This window comes from Lampetra planeri, chromosome 75 (assembly GCF_965212315.1).
Source record: "Lampetra planeri chromosome 75, kcLamPlan1.2.h2, whole genome shotgun sequence".
Lineage (NCBI taxonomy): Eukaryota > Metazoa > Chordata > Hyperoartia > Petromyzontiformes > Petromyzontidae > Lampetra > Lampetra planeri.
This window is the reverse complement of record NC_136180.1, coordinates 318,384-345,975: the sequence shown is the minus strand read 5'-3', so window position 1 is coordinate 345,975 and position 27,592 is coordinate 318,384. Positions and strand designations below refer to the sequence as shown.

The 27,592-nt window shown below is 47.8% G+C and overlaps 1 protein-coding gene and 1 long non-coding RNA gene across 2 annotated transcripts in view; one reads left to right on the top strand and one right to left on the bottom strand.

Annotated features, from left to right (window-relative positions):
- The first annotated feature begins 8,977 nt into the window (after window positions 1-8,977).
- LOC144737896 (uncharacterized) lies at window positions 8,978-13,353 on the top strand. Its single transcript, XR_013589101.1, has 4 exons — window positions 8,978-9,366; window positions 10,009-10,101; window positions 10,212-10,742; window positions 10,849-13,353. It is a non-coding gene; the product is annotated as an uncharacterized LOC144737896 (long non-coding RNA).
- A 10,387-nt stretch (window positions 13,354-23,740) lies between these two features.
- LOC144737916 (UDP-glucuronosyltransferase 3A1-like) overlaps window positions 23,741-27,592 on the bottom strand; it is a gene marked incomplete at its 5' end in the record, with an annotated part of 157,828 nt that continues 153,976 nt past the window's right edge. Inside the window, one exon of the mRNA XM_078620796.1 lies at window positions 23,741-23,835. Within this exon, the coding sequence (XP_078476922.1) occupies window positions 23,741-23,835 (95 nt within the window). The remainder of the gene's footprint in view (window positions 23,836-27,592) is intronic.

Sequence of the window (27,592 nt, the reverse complement as noted above, 5' to 3'; positions counted from 1 at the left end):
CGTGTCACATTTTGTCGTCTGATGATCATTAACGGACGGCTGTCAATCACGCGACCGCTCGCCGATTTATCTCTTGATTGATTTCATCGACGGCCAATCTTCAATTGGTTACCTGGTGATGGGTTCAGTGCGTTAGTGAACGGACTGTTCACGGTGTCAATGAACTGGCGGTTCACTGATGGCAATCATCAGCGATAGTGCTGTGGGCGACAGCAGTGATGGTAACAAGATTGTACCATCTGATGTTGTTGTGACGTCAGGGCCACGTGGCTTCTCGCTCGGTAGTGATGCTCAAGCTGAACCATCATCCGTATCTGCAGCAGCATCAGCCTACTTAAGATATGAGAATAAGGTGCTACTGCATATAAACCTTTTAAAAAAATATAAGAAAAAGGTCGTGATATACATGAATCTCTGTAAGGTATAAGAATAAGGCCCTGCTATAAATAAATCTGCATAAGATATAAGAATAGTAGACTGCTATACTTAAATTAACATAAGGTATAAGAATAAGGCACTGCTGTATATAAATCTAAACAAGATAGAAGAATAAGACTCTGCTGTATATGAAGTTATACAAGATATAAGAACAAGACTGCTATATGTAGATTTATACAATATATGAGAGTAAGGCACTGATATATATATACATCTATACAATAAATAAGAATAAGGTCCTGCTAATATTTAAATATATTCAAAATATAACAATTAAGCTCTGCTATATATGTAAATCTACATGAGATATAAGAATACGCCTCTGCTCTATATATATAAGAAATAATAACGCGCAAGTAGATATAAATCTATGCAAGATATTTAAAAAGGACACTTATTTCTATATTAATCTATACAAGGTACAAATGATTTTTTTCCGGCCAACTGCACCTGTTCAGACATCCTGTATCTCAGCCGCTGGATCTCTCAGCACCCTAGAGTTCCGAGGTCGGCAGATGATAGTTGGACCAGAGTGGACCCCGACTCAGCGCGCTGCTCTGGTACCAATAGCGGCTGTCCGCTCACTCGGCACGGCAGCGAGCGGACAGCGCGGTGAGAGCCTCGACTGAGCTCGCAGTGCGGGGAGTCCTGGAGTGGTCACAGCAGCAGCAATACATTTCGAGTGTCAATAGCTTATCTTTGTCAGTCCTTGTTTTAATGTCCAAGTTTCGCAAGGCATGCAGAGCTGCTACTGAACATGCATGTTGTTCTTTAAGATGTTCAGTGTTGTGTATTGTAGCTTAAATATTTTCTTGCTTCTGCCAGATGTTAGTGAATCCTGCCACTGACTCGTTTAGCCTTTAGCGATTCTCGCTCTTCATGACTCCCGTGCAGTCGTCGTCCCATGCCAGGAGGCTTCCCAAGTGCACACATTCCCTTCACGTTCACAATCTCACCGCTTTCTATTGTTACTTCTCTATCAAAGTCCTCCCTTCACGACCACCATCGTCTCAGTCTTTGTCTCTCTTTCTCCGCGTCATCCTCAGCCCCTGTATCCTCTCAGCGCTATGAACACTTTCCTGCAGTGCTACGCAGCTTTCTTGCCATCACGTCTACGTCGTCCGCGAATCTCAGGTGAATTTTCTCTTTCCCCTTCAACACAGAGATTCCTGCGTGGCGATGTCCTGAATGGAATCGGTCACTCTGTTCCCAAAGTACGTGACGAAGTTGGTTGGTGATGGTGGCTCTCCCTGTCTCATACTTACAGCTGTTAGGAACTATTCTACCCTGTCTCCCTAAATGTCTGTCTGTCTCCCTGTCTCTCTCTGTGTCTGTCTCTCTACGTCTCTCTCCCTCTGCTCTCTCTGTCTCTCTCTCTGTGCATCCTGGGAGGCTGTCGCACCTGGTGGGCGCTCCCGTTTTCCCAGGTGTGTGGACGGAGGCCTGGGCTTCAGGGTATCCTGAGCCTAGCCTGAGGGAGAGGTAAACGGGTTGGATGCAATCTTTTTCGTTGTCTTTCTTTGCTTCGCCTTCATTATTTTTGTACTAATTATGCCCGTGCATTATGCACGGGCATAATTAGTACTATTCACATACCTGCATTTCCCATATCCCCTCCCTTTGATGCTGCTAATCCTACATAATGCACAGGCATATGTAGTACTAATCACATTCCTGCATTTCCCATAAGTATGCTAAATTCATCTTGATATGCAAATTCCTTTGTCAAGGCGCCCAGCTTATATATATGCTCCAAGCTCGTGAGCTGTTTCATTCAGACGCTGTCGCCTCGACAGACCTGGTTTTCACCTGAGGACGGCTGCTTGCGTTGTGGCCGAAACGTCGTGAAAATAATTTTATTATGTTTTATTTTATTATTTTATTACTTCCCTTCTACGTGACATTACCGAAAGAACCAAGAAAATGAATCCCTGCAGTCACGAAAGCTTTAAATCGATATTTTTGTGCTAGAGTGCTGTTGCCACGTGATTATCATGGCACAGTACGATAGACTCGAGGCTCTTATGGATGAGCACGGTTTCATGTGCTTCCCTCCGCCGGAGACGTCTCTTGACGACGTCGCCGTTGCGGTGGCTGAGCACATTGGACTGGCGGCCATCCGGATCATCCAGAGAGAGAACCGCGGCTTCGTGGTTACGTGGCCGAGGTGGACGCGGCGGCGCGCATTGTGGAGAGGGGGCTCAGCGTCGGGGGGGACGGGGGGCTGCTCATTCAGTGCACCCCTCTCTCCACGCCAGCGGTGAAAGTCGTCATCTCCTACGCGCCGCCTTACCTCGAGAACGCGGAGCTACTGAAAGACCTGCAGCGCTTCCGCACGGTGGTCTCTCGCATCGTTCTGTTGCCCATGTGGTCTCGGAACCCTGCGATGAGGCACATCATGTCGGGCCAACGACAGGCCTTCCTGGTTCTCAAGGGCAGGTGTGCCGAGTTGGACGTGACCATCAAGCACACCGTTTGGTGGTCGCGTCCACACGGTGTACCTGGCCACAGCCGCGCCGCGGTGCTTCGGATGCGGCGGCGTCGGCCACTTGAGGTTGGAGCTGCCCGGCCAAGACCAAGGAGGGAGCAGCGCGGTCTGGCCAAGCAGGTGCTGAGCGGAAGACGCCGGTGCCGCAGCCACGGCAGCCACAGCAGCCACAACAGCAGCCGCAGCAGCAGCGGTAGCAGCAGCCGCAGCAGCGGTAGCAGCTACCGCAGCAGCAGCCACAGCAGCAGCCGCAGCGGGAGCAGTTGCCGCAGCAGAATCTGCAGCAGCAGCCACGGCCGCAGCTGCAACAGCAGCAGCAGGAACAGCAGCAGCAGCGGGAGCAGCTGCAGCAGCAGCTACAGCAGCCGCAGCATGACAGTGCTGACTCTTTGCCAGAGTGCGTGAAGTCGGCACCCGACAACAACGACGACAATGGAGGATTCACCATCGTCAGAGCGTGAAAGAGGGGGATGGCGGGCAGGCGCGAGGGCGCCCAGCCCAAGAAGGCGGCCATGGCCGGCGACACTGCCGAGCCGGCCAGCCGTCCAGTTGAGACGGGGGAGGAGGCCATGGATGCCACCGGCGACGCACACCTGTCGGGTCGCCTCACCCACCCCAACGCAGGGAGGGGAAGAGCCCCGCCGACCGCCGCCGGCGCCACTGGCGTGCCGGGCGGAGCTGCGGCTCCGGGGAGCACCTCTTCGCCCGCCCCGACGGGTGGCGGGGGGGTTGACCGCGGAGCCCGATGGGAGTGGGCTGCCCGGGGCTTGAGATCGAGCCCAGTGGGACCCTGGCTCCAGATGGTTCGGCGGGGGTGGCAGAAGGGACCTGCGCCGACATGACAATCGACTCTGATGCTGGGGCATCAGAGTTGGACACTGCGAGCGGCGCCAGCAGCATTGACCAGATGGAGCGAGGTGCACGCCTGAAAACTTCCGCGACTTCCTGCGGTGGTCGTTTGGAAGGCCGCTTGGTCCGGGTGCAGGAGACGTTCCCCGACAGGGGGGGGGCTTTCATGAAGACGGCCCGGTCGGTGGTCCAGGACCCGCACAAGTACGGGGGGTTCAACCGCCAGGAGATCTACCAGCTGAAGGCAATGATGGGCAAGGTCAAGAAACAACCGACCCCTTTCCCATAGCGCTAACGGTGTCATCACTATCACCACCGCCATCACTCGTTGTGAGGGCAGGTGTGTGTACAGGGTGCCAGGCCAGGCAAAAAAGGCCCCGGAAAAAACAAAGCTTTGGTGAGTGCATCGGACGCTGGCTGTTGGCGGTGGCGATGCTGCGCGGACTGTCCGAGGCGCGGCTCCGATGAGAGCACGCTTGATGGGTTGACCATGGAGAGTGGCGTGCGTGACAATGCGGTGAGCCGTGTTTGTTCTGTCGCTGTCGATCGTGCATTGAAAATGGCCCCAGCGCAATTGGGGCTGGTGGGGTGATGATGTTACTGTTCTTGATGGCGATGACCTCGAATCAAAAGTGGCTGCGGAGCAATTGCCGCCGCAGCAATAAAATTGTTTAAAAGTCAAAAAGTCTCTCTCTGTCACTCTGTGTCTCTGTGTCTCTGTGTCACTCTGTGTCTCTCTGTCTCTTTGTCACTCTGTGTCTCTGTGTCTTTCTCTCTGTCTCTTTGTCACTCTGTGTCTCTGTCTCTGTGTCTCTTTCTCTCTCTGTCTCTCTGTCACTCTGTGTCTCTGTCTCTTTGTCACTCTGTGCCTCTGTCTCTATCTCTCTGTCACTGTCACTCTGTCTCTCTGTGTCTCTGTCACTCTGTGTCTCTCTGTCTCTTTGTCACTCTGTGCCTCTGTCTCTATCTCTCTTTCACTGTGTCTCTGTCTCTCTGTGTCTCTGTCTCTCTGTCTCTTTGTCACTCTGTGTCTCTCTGTCTCTCTCTGTCTCTTTGTCACTCTGTATCTGTCTCTATCTCTCTGTCACTCTGTGTCTCTGTCTCCGACTCTCTGTCACTCTCTGTCTCTGTCTCTGTCACTCTGTGTCTGTCTCTCTGTCTCTCTCTGTCTCTCTATGTCTCTTTGTCACTCTGTATCTGTCTCTATCTCTCTGTCACTCTGTGTCTCTGTCTCTGACTCTCTGTCACTGTCACTCTTTGTCTCTGTCTCTCTGTCACTCTGTGTCTCTGTCTCTGACTCTCTGACTGTCTGTCTCTCTATCTGTTTCTCTTTATAGCTCTCACTCTTTTTGTCTCTCTGTCTTTCTCTGTGTCTCTCTCTCCCTGTCTCTCTATCTGTTTCTCTCCCTCTACGTCTCTCTCTCTCCGTTTCCATCTCTGTCTCTGTGTGTGTCTCTCTCTCTCTCTTTGTCTCTACCTCAGTCTCTCTCTCTATCGCCGATAGTGGATCTCTCTGTCTCATACCGTCTGCTGTTGGGAACCGTTCTCCCAATTCCTGTCCAAACTCTACTGCTGACTTCCCCCTGTCACCGAGACTCCTAGACAATATGTTAGCTGATAATTTCCCTACTCCGTGTGATATTAATGTTGCCCACGTTGTATAGCGTGCTTAGTCGCATCGAATGCCTTTTGGATATCTGTCTTTCTCTCTTCGTCTCCCTGTCTTTTTATGTCCGTCTCTTTGTCTGTATCTCTCTGTGTTTCTGTCCGTCTCTCTGTTTATGTCTTTGTATATTTGTGTCTCTGACTCTTTCTCTGGAACCCAGCCCCACTCGTTCCCCTGCCCTCTCACTCCCATGGGTTGGTCAAGAGAAAGGCTTGGGTGAGGAAGGTGAGAAGGTCGAATGCTCCGTCTGGGATTGTCTTCAACTGGAGTGGCGATTCTCACGCATAGAGAAATAGACCCATCACTACGCAGAGACCCATAGACTCACCACACAGAGTACCATAGACTCATCACTACACGGAGACCCATAGACTCAACATTACACATAGACCCACAGAATCAAAACACAGACCTATATACTCACTGAATCCTTAACTAATTGGGCACGTTTTGTGTTCCCATGTGACAACCCCCACGTGTCACATGTGCTCTGTGTTCACCACCTGTCACTATGCGCTGCTATGAATACATTAATACAAGGTATAAAAACAGTGTGCTGCTATAAATGAATATACTTAATAATAAGACGCTGCTATATATAAATCTATATGATGTATAAGATGATTATTCTCCGGCCAACTGCGCCTGTTCAGACATCCTGTATCTCAGCCGCTGGATCTCTCAGCACCCAGGAGTCGTGAGGACGGCAGATGATGGTTGGAACAGAGTGGACCCGGACTCAGCGCGCTGCTCTGGTACCAATAGCGGCTGTCCGCTCACTCGGCACGGCAGCGAGCGGGCAGTGCGGTGAGAGCCTCGACTGAGCTCGCAGTGCGGGGAGTCCTGGAGTGGTCACATCATCAGCAGCAGCTGCAATACATTTCGAGTGCCAATATCTTATCTCTGTCCATCTTTGTTTTAACGTCCAAGTCTCACAAGGCATACAGAGCTGCTACTGAACACGAATGTCGCAATGAGGGGAGAGAAATGGTCTCTCCATTTTGTGTCGAGTAGGTCGGCCAGGTCCCGAGAATGCAGTGCCTTGACACAGCACGTCTAGAGCGCCGTGTTCGGGGCACTCTTCATGGGCACGTTCCTGCACAGAGAGACGGAGGCAGACAGAGAGACCGACAGAGAGAGACAGGGTAGGCTTGTTCCAAACAGCAGTAGGTATGAGACAGGGAGATCCACAATCACCAAACAACTTCGTCACGTACTTTGGGAACAGAGTGACGGATTCCATTCAGGACATCGCCACGCAGGAATCTCTGTGTTGAAGGGGAAAGAGAAAATTCACCTGAGATTCGCGGACGACGTAGACGTGATGGTAAGAAAGCTGCGTAGCACTGCAGGAAGTGTTCATAGTGCTGACTAAGCCAGGAGAGGATGCAGGGACTGAGGTTTGACGCAGGGAAAAGAGACAAAGACAGAGACGATGGTGGTCGTGAAGGGAGGACGTTGAGAGAGAAGTAACACTAATAGAGAGCGGCAAGATTGTGAACGTGAAGGGAATTTTCGCGCTTGGAAAGCCTCCTGGCGTGGGACAACGACTGCACGGGAGTCGTGAAGAGCAAGAATCGCTGAAGGCTAAACGAGTCAGTGGCAGGATTCACTAACATCTGGCAGAAGCAAGAAAATCTTTAAGCTACAATACACAACACTGAACATCTTAAAGAACAACATACATGTTCAGTAGCAGCTCTGCATGCCTTGCGAGACTTGGACATTAAAACAAGCACTGACAAAGATCAGCTATTGACACTCGAAATGTATTGCAGCTGCTGCTGCTGTGACCACTCCAGGACTCCCCGCACTGCGAGCTCAGTCGAGGCTCTCACCGCGCTGTCCGCTCGCTGCCGTGCCGAGTGAGCGGACAGCCACTATTGGTACCAGAGCAGCGCGCTGAGTTGGGGTCCACTCTGGTCCAACCATCATCTGCCGACCTCACGACTCCAGGGTGCTGAGAGATCCAGCGGCTGAGGTACAGGATGTCTGAACAGGTGCAGTTGGCCGGAGAAAAATCATTTGTACCTTGTATAGATGTATATAGAAATAAGTGTCCTTTTTAAAAATCTTGCATAGATTTATATCTACTTGCGCGTAGTTCTTATTTCTTAGATATATATAGAGCAGAGCCTTATTCTTATATCTCATGTAGATTTACATATTTAGCAGAGCTTAAGTGTTATATCTTGAATATATTTAAATATTAGCAGCGCCTTATTCTTATTTATTGTTTAGATGTATATATATATCAGTGCCTTATTCTCATATCTTGTATAAATCTACATATAGCAGTCTTGTTCTTATATCTTGTATAGCTTCATATACAGCAGAGTCTTATTCTTATATCTTGTTTAGATTTAAATACAGCAGTGCCTTATTCTTATACCTTATGTTAATTTAAGTATAGCAGTCTACTATTGTTATATCTTATGCAGATTTATTTATAGCAGGGCCTTATTCTTATACCTTACAGAGATTCATGTATATCACAACCTTTTTCTTATATTTTTTAAAAGGTTTATATGCAGTAGCACCTTATTCTCATATCTTAAGTAGGCTGATGCTGCTGCAGATACGGATGATGGTTCAGCTTGAGCATCACTACCGAGCGAGAAGCCACGTGGCCCTGACGTCACAGTAGACCAAGGCTCAGACACCACGAGAAGCCACGTGGCCCTGACGTCACAGTAGACCAAGGCCCAGACACCACGAGAAGCCACGTGGCCCTGACGTCACAACAACATCAGATGGTAGAATCTCGTTATCATCACACTGCTGTCGCCCACAGCACTATCGCTGATGATTGCCATCAGTGAACCGCCAGTTCATTGACACCGTGAACAGTCCGTTCACAAACGCACTGAACCCATCACCAGATAACCAACTGAAGGAGATTGGCTGTCGATGAAATTAAATCGAGAGATAAATCGGCGAGCGGTCGCGTGATTGACAGCCGTCCGTTAATGATCATCAGACGACAACATGTTACACGTGGCACGTCACGTGTTCATTGCCAAGTGGCCCGTGTGGGTGTCGTTATCTGAATCACGACAATGATCACGATTCTGTGACAGGTGAACAAAGTTAGAACGCCTCCGACTCAGAGGCCACATTGGAACCTAATGGGGGCTGTATGGTGGCTAAGCAATGTTAACTACCTCTCCTGGTCTGTAGGAGGTTGTGGGTTCGATCCCGGACCCTGACGATGCCTGCTGCTGTATATTTGGAGTGTGCAGTGTCTCTCTCTCTCTGCCCGTGGTCGCGTGGATTGTAGTCTCTGGTTATTCCCTCGCGTGTTTATTGACAGTGCAGTGAGAGGGAAGCCACCAGGGGGCGCAGGTGCGAGCCCGTGGCCACTGAGCCCTGCGCTGTCAGCCCCGGTGAGGTGGAGTTGCTGAAGCAGAACGACCCCCGTAGCCCCCAGGGCTACACGTGGCTACGAGGAGCCCCTTGCAGTCAGCGGCAGCCTTCGAGTCAGCTGTGAACCAGCGTGGCCCTTACTCACAGTGTAGTGTATAGTGTAGTGTCAGGGCCGGCCCGAGGCATAAGCGAACTAAGCGGCTGCTTGGGGCCCCCTGGCCACCAGGGGGCCCCCGAATCGTTTTTTTTTTTTTTTTTTTTTTTTTTTTTTTACAATTAAATAACTTAAACAAGTGATATAAATGAATTAATGAATGAATGAATAAATGATTCAAGACAAGAAAATTCTGTCGACAACTGCTGCTTTGTCACGGCTCACGGATGTCACGGCTCATTGACAATTCGCGTGGGCGCGGGCGCGGGCGCGGGCAGGTGCGCGCAATTGTACGTCACGATAATAAATACGCCTAAGCCATGTCACAAAAAAGGACGTATCCCTCTGGTGCCGAAAAAAGAAAAAAGAAAAGGACCGAGGAGGAGAAAAAAGAGCGAGATAAAGGTATGTTTGCATTATTATTTACAGTATGTTTTGTGCAGCAGCAGCACAAATTGTGCTCACGTCACTTGAGGAAGCAGCTAGCTAGTCATGACTCATGATATTTTTATAAGCCATAAAAGTGGTAATATAACGCACCAGAGCTAAATCCCCGCCACAACAGTGAAATGTTATTAATATACATTTATCTAGGTAGTAGGTGTGTATTTCACGTTGATAGATATCGGTTTAAGTTGGAGAAAACAGCGATGACAAGCTTAGCTAGCATTGCTGTTTGTGTTGAAGTGAATATTCCAGCTTCATAGGCAAAGCACGTGCGGTCTCTGCTTTAAGATCTTTGGCAAGCGATGGTATTGATCTTTATGAGAAAATATACCAAAGCCATGTTAGGTGGGGAGACTTCTGTAATGAAAATAGACTTCAATTTTATTAATATGGTGGCAACTGATGTAGCAGTGCTATCCTCATATTTATAGGCTGCAGTAGATCACCATGTTAATTTTTCACCATACTGCAATTATGCCTCATTTGCCAATAGAATATGAATTGTTAGGTGTGGTGTGGAATTGCTTAGTAATGATGGAAAAATAAACTCATTCTGCTCGATCAACTATGCATTTATGCAATGCTATTTTTTTTTTCCAGGAACACTGTTGAAGTACTTTGGAGCACAACCAATTTTACCTGCCCCTACTGACATATCGAGTGTCAGAGCCTCCACAGCTGATGATACAGCAGGTGAGGTTTTTCTTGATGGCAAATGGTTACATAGCCTGTTAATATGACATGACACATTTAGCTTTTTATTTATTTATGTATTTATTTGTTTGTTTATTTTATCATTGCAGGTTCATCCACTGCAGAGTTACAAGCGACTGAAAGCGAGGAGCAGTTACAAGCGACTGAAAGCGAGGAGCAGTTACAAGCGACTGAAAGCGAGGAGCAGTTACAAGCGACTGAAAGCGAGGAGCAGTTACAAGCGACTGAAAGCGAGGAGCAGTTACAAGCGACTGAAAGCGAGGAGCAGTTACAAGCGACTGAAAGCGAGGAGCAGTTACAAGCGACTGAAAGCGAGGAGCAGTTACAAGCGACTGAAAGCGAGGAGCAGTTACAAGCGACTGAAAGCGAGGAGCAGTTACAAGCGACTGAAAGCGAGGAGCAGTTACAAGCGACTGAAAGCGAGGAGCAGTTACAAGCGACTGAAAGCGAGGAGCAGTTACAAGCGACTGAAAGCGAGGAGCAGTTACAAGCGACTGAAAGCGAGGAGCAGTTACAAGCGACTGAAAGCGAGGAGCAGTTACAAGCGACTGAAAGCGAGGAGCAGTTACAAGCACTTACATTCACTGATACATCGGTTTCAACCTCAGCCAGCATGACAGGTCAGTTAATCTAAAAGTTTTTGTTTTGTGTTGGCTTTACTATAAAATATTCTGTGTTATGTTATTTTATAATTCTATTTTTTATTTTTATCTAATGTCCCTACAGGTCCTTCTACATCTCCACCCACTGCAATAGATTTCCCATCTACTCCCTCAACAAGCTCCAGCTATCAAGATAGATCAACAGCTCCTCCAATTGACCCAGTTGAATGGTCAGCATTCCTGTCAGACTCAGAAAGGACTGATCTGGTAAGAAGAGGGCCAGTGCCAATAAGTGACACCTTTACCTTCCCCAAGAAATCAGATGGACGAAGCTTTCACTACCACTACACATACAGACAGTTAGTTAATGGGGAAAAAATCAAGCGAAGCTGGCTAATTTATTCAAAGCAAAAAGATGCGGTTTACTGCTTCTGTTGCAAATTATTCACAAGAAAGTCCACAAAACTGTCAACAGAGGGACAGCGTGATTGGGTAAATGTAGGTGCTTTGCTGAAACAGCATGAGAATAGTCAAGATCATTGCAGTAATATGGTGAAGTGGAAAGACTTTGCCCTCCGTCTTTCTAAGCAGAAGACTATTGATGCAACAGAAATGGCCCTTTTGGAGGCAGAAAGAAATCGTTGGAGAGATGTTCTCATTCGTTTGATTAGTATCATTCAGTCTTTGGCGGAGAGGAATCTTGCACTCAGGGGGTCTGTCGATACTTTGCATCAGGCCAACAATGGGAACTTCCTTAAAGAGGTGGAACTGATGGCAAAATTTGACCCGGTGTTAAAAGACCACATCAGACGAATTGATAGTGGAATGCAGCACAACACGTACCTGGGTAAGACTATCCAGAATGAGCTGATAGAGTGTGTCAGTGACAAAATAATTGAGGTAATGGTGGCAGAAATCAAGGACTGCAAATATTATTCAATTATTTTAGACTGTACACCTGATGTTAGTCACCATGAACAAATGTCTGTTGTGGTGCGCACAGTCACTCTGGGCAAAACACCAGAAATAAAAGAGCACTTTTTAGGATTTCTGATAGCTCCAGAATCCACTGGCCTGGGTTTGTCCAATCTAATCCTTAACAGGCTTGAGGAATTGAACATCCCTTTTCAGGATTGTCGGGGGCAGTCCTATGACAATGGGGCTAATATGAAGGGAAAAAACAAAGGTGTGCAGGCTAGGCTATTAGTTAAGAATCCAAGAGCTTTTTATGTGCCTTGCAGTTCTCATACACTAAATCTGACCGTTTCAGATGCGGCTAAAGCATCAACGGATGCTTCTTGTTTTTTTGGAAATGTGGAGAAGCTGTACAATTTGTTCGCTGGGTCCACTCAAAGGTGGGCCATCTTACGGAAGTTTGTTGACATCACCCTCAAGTCCTGGAGTGAGACACGCTGGGAAAGCCGGATAAAAAGTATTGAAGCTTTGCGCTACCAGTCAGAGAAGGTGAGGGAAGCCCTGCTAGAACTGAGAAGTAAAGCGACTGACCCTGTAGTGGCTGTTGAAGCCAACTCCCTTGCGGAAGAGATAGGTTCATTTAGGTTTCAGATTTGTTGTGTTGTCTGGTGTGACATTTTGTCTAATATTAACATCACGAGCAAGCTTCTACAGTCAACCAACATGCAGCTTGATGTAGCGGTTAACCTTGTAAAAAAGAACAAAGGCGAACTTATCAGTTACCGAAAAACAGGCTTCTGTGATGCACAGACATCTGCTAAAGAAATTTGTGAGCGGATGAACACAGAAGCAGTGCTGAAAGAGAAGCGATTGCGTTCTACAAAAAGGCACTTTGCCTATGAGGCTGCAGATGAGCCGATAGTGGACGCTATGAAGAGGCTGGAAGTGTCATTTTTTAATGCTGTAGTGGACCGTAGTATTCTGTCATTGGAGGATAGATTTAAGTCTCTAAGTGAGGTTAAAGAGAACTTTGGAGTGCTGCTCAATTTTAGGGAGCTAGATCAAAAGGTCCGGAGGGAACAATGTGAGCTTCTTGGGGAAAAACTCTCTTGTGGAGAGGAGGCTGATATTGATGGTAGCGCACTGGCAGTAGAGATAGAGAGTCTTCCTGAACTTCCCCAAACTATGATGACTGCCTTTGAGCTTCTCACATACCTCTCACAAAATGAGATGTGTGAGCTTTACCCAAATCTTTGGGTAGCTCTCAGGATAGCCTGCACTCTGCCTGTGTCAGTTGCCTCAGCAGAGAGGAGCTTTTCCAAGCTCAAATTGATAAAAACATATTTGAGATCATCAATGGCCCAGGAAAGACTAAGTGGACTTGCAGTCATTAGTATTAATAACAAAGTTGGCCAAGCAATACCATACAATGATGTCATTAGTGACTTTGCCTCCAGAAAAGCTAGGAAGGAACGATTTTGAGGTCATTGTTGTACAGTTGACATTGTTGAACCCTTGCTGTTCTTATGTTTGCTTTCATTATTTAAGTATCTTTTTTTTGTAACATTCTATTTTTGATTAGATTAATGTTTGTCTATTTTGGTTTTATTTAAAAGATTGCACATTTAATGCACATTTGCAAATAATTTATTTAATATGTTTTTTGTGACCGTTTGTATTCAGAAGTTTTAATAAAAGAGTGAAGTATTTTAAGTGTTGTTTTTATTTTTTATTAATACATAACCTCACTGTATTCGTTTATAATATTCGCTATAACATTATAGTGTGACATTTGTGTCAATAATCTTCTAGCACAGATGAGTCTGCGTGGTGGGAGGGGGGCCCCCAAATCAAATTCTGCTTAGGGCCCCCAAGAGGCTCGGGCCGGCACTGTGTAGTGTATAGTGTAGTGTATAATGTAGTGTATAGTGCTGTGTGTGTTGTGGGTGGGGGAGGCTAACTGAACAAAACAGCAACAAGCAGCAGTCCTAAATAAATTAGTTTGACAACTTAGATGATGATTTTAAAGCGCATCATAGCTCCGTGTCTTCCTAATATCGGAAGAGAAGAATGTTGCATACGGCTGAAGAAGCGATGATGCGGTGACTTTCTATAGGATAAGAAAGTATGCAATGGGGTGACCGTCTTTGTCCGACGGAGTTGTCGTGATGATGGTTTATTGCTCCTTGCTGATGACATCAGCAGCGAGTCATTGCGGTTCATTTGTGGCAAGGAACGCCTTGTAGAGTGCGGGTGGGAATGGGATTTGGGGGAAGGGTGAAAGGAAATAATTTAAAATATCTTAAGATAGGTCGCGGTGTGAATGTGTAATGCGAGCGTAAATGAGGTTGTTGCTGGGCTCTGGTCCAATCACATGGCCCGGGGTATTGGGGGGGCGGAGCCTGGTCTGCGGGGCGTGTGGGAGGGGCCACCGTTAACCTCGGCTCCAATGGGAGGCGAGGTGAATGGGGGTGGAGCCAGCGGGGTAGTGTGGGAAGGCCGGATCTGACGATCCGGAAGGGGAGGAGTCAGGGTCACGTGGGGGGAATGGATATAAGTGGGAGCCCGTAAGAGATCGGGGCAGTCGGGGAAGTTAAGAATCTGAGCCACGTTGGGTGGCGAGAGAGAGATCTGCGCCATCGGCCACGTGGCCGAAGGACCTCAGCACGCCGTCGGCCAGCGGTGTGCGGAGTGCGGGAGTGGAGGAGCTAACGGAGGAGCGTGCGCGGCACGCGAGAGGGAGCGTGCGCGAGGCGCGCGCGAGACGACGCTGGTCTGTGGAGGAGACCAGCGGGGTGCGGAGAAGAACCTGAATAAAAGACAAGCAGGGACCAGCAGTGCCTGACGGAGTCTTTTATTACAAATGTACTACAGAGTTTGTGATATAGAGGCGGTGTCTCTGAATGGTGGTCGCGAGCTTCCGCTTTGCGGTGTCCCCCAAGGGTCTATTCTGGGCGCTGTTCTCTTCACCGCATGGAGATTCTTCCTCTTGGCAAAGTCATTTCAAGCGTCGGTGTAAAACTCCGCTTCTGTGCCGATGGTACACACGGCTCCACAGTGGCTAGAGAAATGTTAACTACCTCGCCTGGCTTGCATGGAATTGTGGGTTCGATCTCGATCCTGACACCTGTATATATTGAGTTTGAATGTCTCTCGCTCTCTCATCATCATCATGGTGGCTAGAGAGATTTTAACTACTTATCCTGTTATACAGGCATTTGTGGGTTCGATCCAAGACACTGACAACGCCTGCTGTATGATCGGACTTTGTCTCTCTCCCCGTGGTCGCGTGGATTTCTCTCCGGGTCCTCCGGTTATTTCCCTCCACATTTACCATCAACGTCGCCGCGAGTTTAGAGTATCAGGCTGCAATAAAAGAGCGAGACAAGGCAGGGATGGCAAGATGGACAAAGAAGAGAGACCCACAGAGATGGGGCTACTGAGTATCACAGCGAGTTGTATCGGGATAGGGATGAGGAGAATCACGAGCTGCTGGGTGAACAAGACGAGATATCTCCTCACCACCATCGAGGGATACAAAGAACTATATAGACACATATACATACAAATAGAGATGCATAGACATACACAGGGATACATAGAGATACATAGAGATGCATTGAGATACATAGAAATGCACTTATACATATGTAGTGGGTACGAAGGGAGACTCAGGGTTCTACTTGAAGCAACACATTTATTAACCACTAGACGAACACATTTTTTTTTCCCGGTAATGCCGACCAGGCTAAATGACCCCTTTTTCAGAAGGGACCGGGCAATCACAAGCGACAGTCTTGGTTCTCTTCCTCCTGCTTCACGCCGACTCCATCCACCAGGAGGTCGCCACCTGCAGTCGAACCCTGACCTTCACGCTTCACCGTTATCTCTTCTTCACACTTCACCATCACTCCTGGCCACGTAGCGAAGTTGTCAATTTCTTCCGGTTCTTGTTTTATGAGAGATGGACTCATGGCAGCAGCACTTTGACCTTCGCAAGTAGATTTCACCCTCTCATGGCTCTTCTCATGCCTCGTTCGTTGTCCAGACGCAATAAACCCTTTCCCACACACGGTGCACTTGAATGGCTTTTCACCCGTGTGCGTTCTCTCATGATGTTTAAGAGTTTGTAAACAAGCAAATGCCTTCCCACACACGGTGCACTTGAATGGCTTTTCGCCCGTGTGCATTCTCTGGTGAACTCGTAAATGATGTAAACGAGCAAATGCCTTCCCACACACGGTGCACTTGAATGGCTTTTCACCCGTGTGCGTTCTCTCATGCTGCTTCATGTGTCCAGTGTGATCCGTGCTGTAGGCACACCGGTCGCATTGAAGCCTTTTAGCACCGGGCTCTGTCGAGGGCTTCCTGATGCGATCGACTCTGCAGATATACCTTACACGTTACACACAATATACGATCGACTCTGCAGCTATACCTTTCACGTTACAACATGCACACACGAAACTACAGAGACAAGCATCCGCCGTGTGCAGGGCCGGATTAAGGCATGGGGGCTTTAGGGGATGCAGCCCAGGGGCCTCCGCCAGCTCGAGGGCCTCCAGAGATTAAGAGACAAGTTATCTCATTTTTGAATGCTGAATTTTATTTCTTGTTAGCCTTGTAAAAATAAATTATATTTTTCTTTAACTTTGTTTTCCTTTTGGAAATATTACTGGGGGCCTCACAGTCACCTGTAGCCCAGGGGCCTACACAATCTTAATCCAGCCCTGCCTGTGTGCAGTCTTGTGTTGGGGCAATGTGTGAGTGTGAGATTGTCAGTGTGTGAGTGTGAGATTGTCAGTGTGTGTGATTGTCAGCATGTGTGTGAGATTGTCAGTATGTGTGAGATTGTCAGTGTGTGTGAGATTGTCAGTGTGTGTGAGATTGTCAGTGTGTGTGAGATTGTCAGTATGTGTGAGATTGTCAGTATGTGTGAGATTGTCAGTGTGTGTGAGATTGTCAGTGTGTGTGAGATTGTCAGTATGTGTGAGATTGTCAGTGTGTGTGAGATTGTCAGTGTGTGTGAGATTGTCAGTGAGTGTGAGATTGTCAGTATGTGTGAGATTGTCAGTGTGTGTGAGATTGTCAGTGTGTGTGAGATTGTCAGTGTGTGTGAGATTGTCAGTATGTGTGAGATTGTCAGTATGTGTGAGATTGTCAGTATGTGTGAGATTGTCAGTATGTGTGAGATTGTCAGTGTGTGTGAGATTGTCAGTGAGTGTGAGATTGTCAGGATGTGTGAGATTGTCAGTGTGTGTGAGATTGTCAGTGTGTGTGAGATTGTCAGTGTGTGTGAGATTGTCAGTGAGTGTGAGATTGTCAGTGTGTGTGCGATTGTCAGTGCGTGTGAGATTGTCAGTGTGTGTGAGATTGTCAGTGTGTGTGTGATTGTCAGGGAGTGTGTGATTGTCAGTGAGTGTGTGATTGTCAGTGAGTGTGAGATTGTCAGTGAGTGTGAGATTGTCAGCGTGTGTGAGATTGTCAGTGAGTGTGAGATTGTCAGTGTGTGTGTGATTGTCAGGGAGTGTGAGATTGTCAGTGTGTGTGAGATTGTCAGTGTGTGTGAGATTGTCAGTGTGTGTGAGATTGTCAGCGTGTGTGAGATTGCCAGCGTGTGTGAGATTGTCAGTGTGTGTGAGATTGTCAGCGAGTGTGAGATTGTCAGCGAGTGTGAGATTGTCAGTGTGTGTGATTGTCAGCATGTGTGTGAGATTGTCAACGAGTGTGAGATTGTCAGCGTGTGTGTGATTGTCAGTGTATGTGAGATTGTCAGTATGTGTGTGATTGTCAGTGAGTGTGATTGTCAGTATGTGTGAGATTGTCAGCATGTGTGTGATTGTCAGCGTGTGTGAGATTGTCAGCGTGTGTGAGATTGTCAGTGTGTGTGAGATTGTCAGATGTGTGTGATTGTCAGTGTGTGAGATTGTCAGTGTGTGTGTGATTGTCAGCGAGTGTGAGATTGTAAGTGTGTGTGATTGTCAGTGTGTGAGATTGTCAGTGTGTGTGAGATTGTCAGTGAGTGTGAGATTGTCAGTGTGTGTGAGATTGTCAGTGAGTGTGAGATTGTCAGTGTGTGTGTGATTGTCAGTATGTGTGTGATTGTCAGTATGTGTGAGATTGTCAGTGAGTGTGAGATTGTCAGTGAGTATGTGATTGTCAGTGTGTGTGTGTGATTGTCAGTGTGTGAGATTGTCAGTGTGTGTGATTGTCAGTGTGTGAGATTGTCAGTGTGTGTGATTGTCAGTGAGTGAGATTGTCAGTGTGTGTGAGATTGTCAGTGTGTGTGATTGTCAGTATGTGTGAGATTGTCAGTGAGTGTGAGATTGTCAGTGAGTGTGTGATTGTCAGTGTGTGAGATTGTCAGTGAGTGTGAGATTATCAGTGAGTGTGAGATTGTCAGTGTGTGTGAGATTGTCAATATGTGTGAGATTGTCAGTATGTGTGAGATTGTCAGTGAGTGTGAGATTGTCAGTGAGTGTGAGATTGTCAGTGAGTGTGAGATTGTCAGTGAGTGTGTGATTGTCAGTGTGTGTGTGATTGTCAGTGAGTGTGAGATTGTCAGTGAGTGTGAGATTGTCAGTGAGTGTGAGATTGTCAGTGTGTGTGATTGTCAGTGTGTGTGATTGTCAGTGTGTGTGTGATTGTCAGTGTGTGTGTGATTGTCAGTGTGTGTGTGTGATTGTCAGTGTGTGTTAGTGAGAGTGGCGACCACTTACCGCTGGTGAATCGTCGTCATTGTCAAGGCCGCCGTCTTCACCACGATCCTGAAAATGGCGGCGAGCGAGGAGGGGGAGGAGCCAGAAAATTTGGCGGGAAAAAAACTCTGCGTCACGTGACAGAGGAGAAACTGAAATCTGATTGGCTCCAAGGCGGATCCATTTTTTTTTTTAAACTTTCTTTTTACCATCTAGATTTTAAGCTTTCGTGACTGCAAGGATTCATATTCTTATGTTTTTTCGGTAAAGTCACGTCGGTAAAAAATGTTTAAATTAATAAAAGTAAAAAAAAAATGTACTTTAATTAATTTAAATTTTTCTTTTTACCGTACGACGAATTACAACACTCACCATCAACAATAAACACTCGCGTGAATAAATGAAAAATTATTGGTTATGTAAATTTTAAAAAACGCGGTAATATCAGAAATCGCATCGAAGTTACAAAAAAATGACCCAAATGAGATTCCGTAGTCGGCAGATGTTGACTCCCTCGCCACGTGTACAGGAGGTCGTGGGTTCCATACCGACCCTGACACTGCCTGCTGCTGTATATTTGGAGTCTGCGTGCTTCTCTCCCCGTGGTTGTGTGGATATTTCTTCGGGTCCTCCGATTTTCCCCTCCAGATTTAAAGCCAACGTTGCGCGTTTACAGTGTTTGCCCGCTGCTTTACATTTACACGCGATGATGATGATAATAGGCCCTTGAGTTGAGCTGTCATTTGTGGTGGTCAAGGTCGCTTCTGAAAAATGTCTACACAGCGTCTCAGTGAGCCTTAGTAAAGTAAAACAAATATTTCGGGGTTTCTTAGTTGATTAGACCTCCCATTTATCATTGAACGAATGTGATTTCTTTTCACGTACATTACAGCTCAGGTTCTGTTGATGATTCAAACTCGGGGAGCCACGGTTTGGCCAGGGAATGCAAAGCGCTTGCAGCGGAGTGCCGTTGGCTCACGGAGAATACGCAACGAGATGTTGACTACCTCGCCTGGTACGCAGGAGGTCGTGGGTTTGATACCGACCCTGATGAGATGTTGACTACCTCGCCTGGTACGCAGGAGGTCGTGGGTTTGATACCGACCCTGATGAGATGTTGACTACCTCGCCTGGTACGCAGGAGGTCGTGGGTTTGATACCGACCCTGATGAGATGTTGACTACCTCGCCTGGTACGCAGGAGGTCGTGGGTTTGATACCGACCCTGACGCCTGCTGTATACAGGACATACCTATACACAAGAATATGCTGCCACCTACAGGAAACAATTGGTAAAACTCGTATAAGACGCGTTTTACGTTATAAAAAAATGCACACAATTTTGCTCTAAGCATCTAAGACTTCAATCCTGTAATTCTTTACTCTTCATAATTTTATTCTGGCAAATAATATTGGTACATATAGAGAAAAGTACATTTTAATGTAGTGTATCCATCTGCTTATTTCCGTCACTGATTATAAACTAGTTTAACGCGTAGGCTTTCGCGACCAGTATTATTCATAATGAGGGTTTTGGGTTTGATCGCGTTATTATAAATGTGTCGTAACCCTCCACCACCCGACACGGCCAATCAGTAAAAAATGTGTCACGTTAACAAAACACTAATAAGTTACTTCTTCAGGCCACCTGTGTGTTTGAAGAGTGAATCCACAACATTTAGGATTTGAGTACGACGTTTCGCGTGAGTTATTATCTGCACACAAACATTATTGTAGTAAGATTTGGCAACTGATTAGTTTAATAATAGTAAACAATGAACCAGAGTAGTTATGTGAACACAAAGATAATAATTATTGTAATATCTGGCAACGAATTTGTTTCATAATAATGTAATAAAGGACTCGTTCACTGGGTCTGTCTCCGTTGTCCTTTATTTGGGTTCTTTACACTTGTCCCACACGGCCCTCGCTCAGAGCCTCCCCGCTTGGCAGCTCCATAGCTGCCTTCGCTCCTGTAGCCCTTCTCGCTCCTGCAGCTCCGCTGCAGGTCCCCTGTGCTGTCCTCTGGCTGCTCTCACTGCAGCTCCACCGCTGCTCCCCGTTCCACCATGCTCGGTCACCGCTGGCCGACGGTGCCGAGTCTTACTGGGTGTGTGACGATCTCGCCACTCTCCAACCTCCGCCCTGCGTCGCCTCACTCTGTCTCTATCTCCAAAACTCTCCCGTCTCTTCCGGTATCTCTCCCTTAAGACCTCACCCCTCTCTCTCACGTGACCTAACTCCTCCCCCCCGTGACGTCATATCCGCGAGGCCGTTTACGCCCGCATTACAATAGTGTAGTAGGTTCCAGGAGACTTGGACGACGTAGTTGGAGGCACACTTATTTATTAAGCACAAAGTACATAACAGGCCGAGATGTACAACACTCGAAGGGGTTTCGGCCGCTTCACCTGTCTAACAGGGAGATCAACAATCTATGTCACGGCTAGCCTACTCCTAGGTCCTCCACTACCGGGCTAGGGGAGGCTAGCTGACCCAGCCCTGGTTAAGCTGGGATTACGGCACCCTGAGTCCCCAGTCCGGCTCTTACAAGAACATCGGCTCTGGGCTCTCGGGGCCACGCCACTGGCTTGCCCTGGTCGGTCCTGAGAAGGACAGCGATCCAGGGGAGTCCCAGGGCCTATCTAGCCGGTCTTCTTGCTTCACTGGTTAAGGCTGAACACTGAACCCCGAGCCCTCCGGCTCACCGCCTTATATAGCAACTCCCCCACTGAGGGGTGGGGCCGTGGGGGATCCCAGCGCCGTGTTAGCGCCCCAGGCTAAACGGTGCGGACGTGGATGTAAGCACCTCTCGGCGTACGGGCATAACCACGCCCAGTGTGTTTGTTTGCCCTCCGTAACACCTCTACAATAGAAAGCAATGAAGCTGAATTTGTATCTGCACACAAACATTATTGTAATTATTATTGTAATGTTTGTCAACGAATGTGTTTCATAATAGTAAACAATGCAGGAGAGACACAGATAAACAGAGAGACAGAGACAGAAAGAGACAGAGGGAGAGACAGAGACAGAGGGATAATGATTGCCAAAATCAGTAGGTATGAGACAGGATTCACTAACATCTGGCAGAATAAATGAAATATTAACCGAGAAGACTAAACATTGAACGTCTTAAAGCACAACATGCGTGTTCAGTAACAGCTCTGTATGACTGCGAGACTTGGACTTTAAAACAAAGACGGACAGCAATAAGATATTGGACACTCGAAATGTATTGCAGCTGCTGCTGCACTGCGAGCTCAGTCGAGGCTCTCACCGCGCTGTCCACTCGCTGCCGTGCCGAGTGAGCGGACAGCCGCTATTGGTACCAGAGCAGCGCGCTGAATCGGGGTCCACTCTGTCATAATTATTCCTCACGACTCCTGGGTGCTGAGAGATCCAGCGGCTGAGGTACAGGATGTCTGAGCAGGCGCAGTTGGCCGGAGTTTAAGATTTGCTTGCTTCTGCCAGACGTTAGTGAAACCTGCCACTGACTCGTTTTGCCTTTCAGCGATCCTCGCTCTTCACGTCTCCCGTGAAGTTGTCCCACGCCAGGAGACTTCCCAAGTGCGCAAATTCCCTTCACGTTCACAATCTCGCTGCTCTGTACGATTACTTATTATATCTTGTATACATTTATATATAGCAGTGCCTTATTCTTATATCTTGTATAGATTTATATATAGCAACTAACTTTTTAGTTAGTTGCTATATATAAATGGAGTGCGCGACCTTCTTGTGCGTTCGTGTAAATTTCCATGAGGGAATTAATATTAATGAAGTGAGGGGGGGACTCTTTTGCAGTGACGTCACGCACAGATGGAGCACTGTGCTGCGTAGATTTATTTTTTCCGTCACTTTTTGTAAAGAAACGTCAAATTTGAAGCGACTTTGCGTAATACATTATTTAATTCAGCTCGACCTTTGCGTTCGTGTGAAAATCCACCAACTCATGAATATGAATGAGGGGGGAGTGAGCCTCGTGTGGAGTGACGTCACGCGTGGGACACATTATTGGCTCTTTATATTAATAATGCCTTATTATTAAATCGTATATAGATGTGTAGTGGGTTCCCACTGAGATTGGAGACATAGCTTTAGAGGCAACACGGTTTATTTTAATCTTATAACAGAAATCCCCTTAACTCCCACTACCTGGGGAGGTATGGCCTCCGGGCTGACGTGCCCTATCACTGGGGATATGGGCTCTGAGTCCTCCGGCTAAGGGTGACCTATTGAAGGCTACACTGACCCGACCCAGCCAAGGTGCGGGTCCCGACCACTGGCCTGTGCTCAGCCCTGGCCCTTAAAAGGACGTCGGATCTCGGGATCGTCCTTCTGTCTTCGTCTTCAGAGCACTGCCTCGAGCCGTCCTGAGGTCCGTCTTTTATACACACCAGGGTCACAAACGGGTACCCGTACCCTACCCGATACCCGGCTACCCGTACCCGGCCGGGTATCGGGTAGGGTACGGGTACCCGATTGCGACCTCTGGGATGAAGCCATGTTGCAGGCGCGGGTGGGTTGATTCTATAGGAACTTGAATTGTGAGAAGAGACAAGACGTTGGGAAATGAGTGACAAACGGTTACTCACCAGTGACTCACGGCCTACCCGTACCTGTACCCGGCCGCACCAGGGTCGCAAACGGATACCCGGCTACCCGTACCCGGCCGGGTACGGGTAGCCGGGTATCGGGTAGGGTACGGGTATCGGGTACCCGTTTGCGACCTCTGATACACACCTCGGGGACTCTCCGACCCCGGTACCACCCCTTTCTGGAACCTTCCAGGGGGCTCTGGAATAATCCCCAACCCCTCACCTGGGGTCGGGGAACTCAGCCTCTCAACGGTCCGGCTCTCTCTAGCTCAGGGTGGCACTCCCTACAGATCCGTGCCCGCAACTACAGATAAGTATACATAGGGCGGTGTATGCTATGTATTTCCGATGCTACAGATGTACGTAGAGATGTGACTTATTATTCTGTGACAGGTGCAGAATGTTACAACGCCTCCGCCTGAGAGGACGCCTTCTGCATATTTGCAGTTTCTCTCTCCCCGTGGTTGCGTGGATTTTTCTCTGGGTCCTCCCGTTTCCTCCCCCACAAGACTAATCAACATCACACATTTCATCAATTTGGAAACCACTATGAATGTCCACGTGATGATGATATCACCCACTTCGTAAAGATCACTTATGTAATGAGAGCGTATGTGGGGTTTCGCCTCCCCAGCCCCTAAGCCAACCAGGCGCCACAAACCATCGGGGGCAGGGTCTAAGGGTGGAGCCCGCGGGCGTTAAGGGAGGGGTATTATCTGGAAAGTTCTTAAGGGGTGTGGCGAATGGCGGAGTCTGGGTGACGTGGGAAGAGGATATAAGGGGGAGCCGGAAGGGGCTCGTTGTTAGTTGGTGGGAGCTGGAAGCTGAGCCACGTCGGGAGTCTCCGCGAGCCATCGGCCACGTGGCGACGCGGAGACGGCTCCCAGCGCGCCGTCTGCTAGCGGTGCGCGGGAGAGAGCGGCGCGGGAGCGTCATGGGAGCGGGACGTCAGTTCTGCGACGTGCCACGGAGTGACCGGGAGAGCGGAATGCGAGCTGTCCATTAATGAAGAAATAAAGAGACGGAGACACAGTCGCTTGTCGTCGACCCATTTTATTACACTTGTTACAGCCACAACGCTTCTGAACAAAGTGCTATATATCCAAGTGTGCTTTACTTGGTAAAATATTTTTTAATTAGTTTTAGTTTGGGTCTCGATGAGTATTTGTCACTATTGGTCTTTGTGTGTTTTTGTGGGTTTATGTGGATGTCCATGGTTCTAAACGAGTCTCTGGATCTCTTTGGGTCTCTACGGGTCTCTATGAGTTATGAGTTTCTATCGGTCTCTGTGGGTGTAGTTTAGATAACGTCAACAACAACAACAATGGTGGTTGTGCAACTCTGCAGGTGAACGCGTTGCAGAGGTTTTTTGAGATGATGTCGTGGCACAGAGCTCCTCCTCTGATACCAAAGAAACTGCCGCGCCGGGAGATACAATTATAATGGGGCGGTGTCGACCTGTGGCTGTGTGAGTTCAGCGGTGGTGGTGGCGGTGGTGCAGAAACCCTTAACAGCACCACGGAGCGCATGGACACGGAGCGCAGATGCACGTAGCTTGCTACACACGATGCGTAGTGATGCGTTGTGACACGTGGTGACGCGTTGTGACACGTGGTGACACGTGGTGACGCGTTGTGACGCGTTGTGACGCGTGGTGACACGTGGTGATGCACGTGGCTCACTACACACGACTTGCAGTGACGCGTAGTGAACGCAGGTCACGTGAGTCCGCGTGAGTCCACGTGAGCGTCACCACTCCAGTTGAAGAGCATCCCGCATGGAGCGTTCGACCGTCTCAGCTCCCTCACCCACGCCTATTTCGGTGGCAACCCATGGGAGTGCGAGGGCAGGGGACGAGCGTGGCACTGTGGTGTGGGAGCTATGCACCAGGCTGTGTGTGTAACTACGTTGGTGTTGTGTGCATGGCATCGTTGTGTGTGCGTGCGTATGTTGCGTGTCTTTATGTATCTCTGTGTGTATCTGTGTATGTATCTTTGGCGGCCTATATAGGTGCTTCTACTCGTTAACAGTTCTTGCCACAACAGTCTGTTAACGCTGTACTGGGGGTCTTTGTCTTCGTGTCTGTGTGTGTCTGTATCTGTGTGTTTATCTGTGTGTGTGTATATCTGTGTAGTCACGTTTATCTGAACCGGTCCTGGGCCTCCTCTAGGTTGACTCTGCCTCAAATAAGTACCTGATGCGGTGTGTAAACATCGCCACTGGGGAAACAAATGCGGTCGGGCGTGGTCCTCATGTGTCTTTCTGGCCTTCAAAGGTGCTCGCTAACAGCACTTGCCCCAACAGTCTGTTGCACGAAATACGGAGATCTGTGTCTGTCTAATTTTTGTGTGTTCTCTATAACATCATAAAAGTTTACCGGTGTTGTGTTGCATTGAGATTATCTAGAGGAGTGGTTCTTAACATTTCACTGCAGCCTGCACCCCTTTGATTGTCAATGCTAATAAATTGTATACTGTGAATAAACACGGAGGGTTTGATGAAACAAAGTAAGTTGTACTTACATTTCCCCGTGAATAATTTTTTTTTCGATGATTTCCCTTCTAAAATAAATCTGCCCGTGTCTCGCACCCCCAGGGTGTGCGTGCCGCACCCCAGATTAGCAAGAGCCACTGGGCTTAGAGTGTGGAGCTGCTTGTGCCGGTTACCAACAGCGTGGCCGTTATTGGTACCAGAGCACTTTGCGCTGTCTGGACTGTGCCTCCACGGCCACCCCTCACCCACGATGCCCGAGTGCTGAGCGGCCCAGCCACTCAAGTAAAGGATGTCCGTGCATTGGCAGTCCCAGGGGTGTGGAGCGGAATGATCTATAACTCTGCACATAAATCTTCTTGGTTCTTTCGGTAAAGTCACGTAGAAGGGAAGTAATAAAATAATAAAAATAAAACATAATAAAACAATTATCACGACGTTTCGGCCACAACGCAAGCAGCCGTCCTCAGGCGAAGAATGAGAACATTATCAAGCTAGGAGCTTATATAGGTGTAGCGAGGAGGAGCGCCTTAACAAAAGAATGTGCATATGAAGAGGAATTTAGCATACCAATGGACAATGCGTAGGGGGTGGGCGGAGGGGTTTCAAAGTCCCATTATGCCCATGCATTATGCAGGATCAACAGCACCACGGGGGGGCGCAAGGAACAGCGTTAATAAAGGAAAGGAATGTTAGTGATATGTAGCTGCATTTACCAAACAACCACGTAGAAAACTGAAGTGAAAACTACATAAAAAACTAAAATATAAACTGATACTTACTATACTCTACAATAAGCTGAGTTACTAACAACAAATAATAAAATTACAATTCTACGTCGTAAGAAGTATATAATATACTTCCATCTAAACTTTATTCTCTTAGCATATACAGTACTATATACTGCCATAGATAAACCCAACATTAAATTATATACTGTATTGCTGTAAACCACCCTATACTTTATACATTTTAATATAACACTATGTATTATTCAACTCACCCTAATGTGTATCGAAATGGTTTATTACGTCCTTCCAATGATTGCTAAGCCTGAATCCATCTTCTCGGTTAAAATTGTCTCTGTGTTTGTATATGTGGATCGCCTCATGAACGAATCTCTCATGATAGCCAGATGGCTTGCAGAGAACCTCCGTCTTGGAGAAGTCAATGTCATGTGAGCCCACTGAGTTGTAACAGTGGTCTGCCACGGCTGAGGTGTTTGTCCTACCGTGTTTTAGATCAGCTTTATGTTCACGAATGCGGTCTGAGACGTGTCGTTTGGTTTCCCCAATGTAACTGCTACCACAGAGGCAACTTAGTTTGTAGACGCCAGGGTACTGTATGTCTGGAATCACATCTTTTACAGATGGTACCAGATCACGGATTTTATGTACTGTGTTGAATCGGACCTGGATCTTGTGTTTAATCAGGATTTTGGAGATCTTTTTTGTGACCCCAGCAATGTAGGGTAAGGTGATGGTCTTGAAAGGCTCCTCAACAGGATCTTTCTTGATGGTTGGAGTGATGGCTTTGCGGATTGTGTAGTCGGAGTAACCATTAGCCTTAAGAGCTTGGCGTACGTGTTTGAGTTCACTGGAAATGTGTTCATGGTCGGAGATGCATTGGGCTCTATGATATAGAGTCTTGATGAGGGAATTCTTCTGGGATGGATGGTGGTGGGAATCCGGTTTTAGATAAGCATCCGTGTGGGTGGCTTTCCTGTAGACAGAGTGGCTCATTGAACCATCAGGTCTCCTTTTGATTAGGACATCCAAAAAGGGTAGCTTGCCCTCATTTTCGACTTCCATGGTGAATCTGATGGCTGGGTGTATGGAATTGATGTGGTCGAGAAATTGGTCTAGAGCAGGCCGGCCATGTGGCCAGATGACAAAAGTGTCGTCTACGTACCTCTTCCATAAGGTCGGGCGTAGAGTGGCAGTCTGGATGGCGTCCGTCTCAAATTTTTCCATGAAGATGTTGGCTACAACCGGAGATAGGGGGGAGCCCATTGGGGTGCCCTCAATTTGCTTGTAGAAGGTTCCATTCCAGGTGAAGTATGTATTGGTTAAGCAGTGTCTCACCAGGGGGGGTACCCCAGCATTTAATCCTTGATGAACCAAGTCTTCAATGTCAGGCACAGGCACCTTGTTGAACACCAAGGT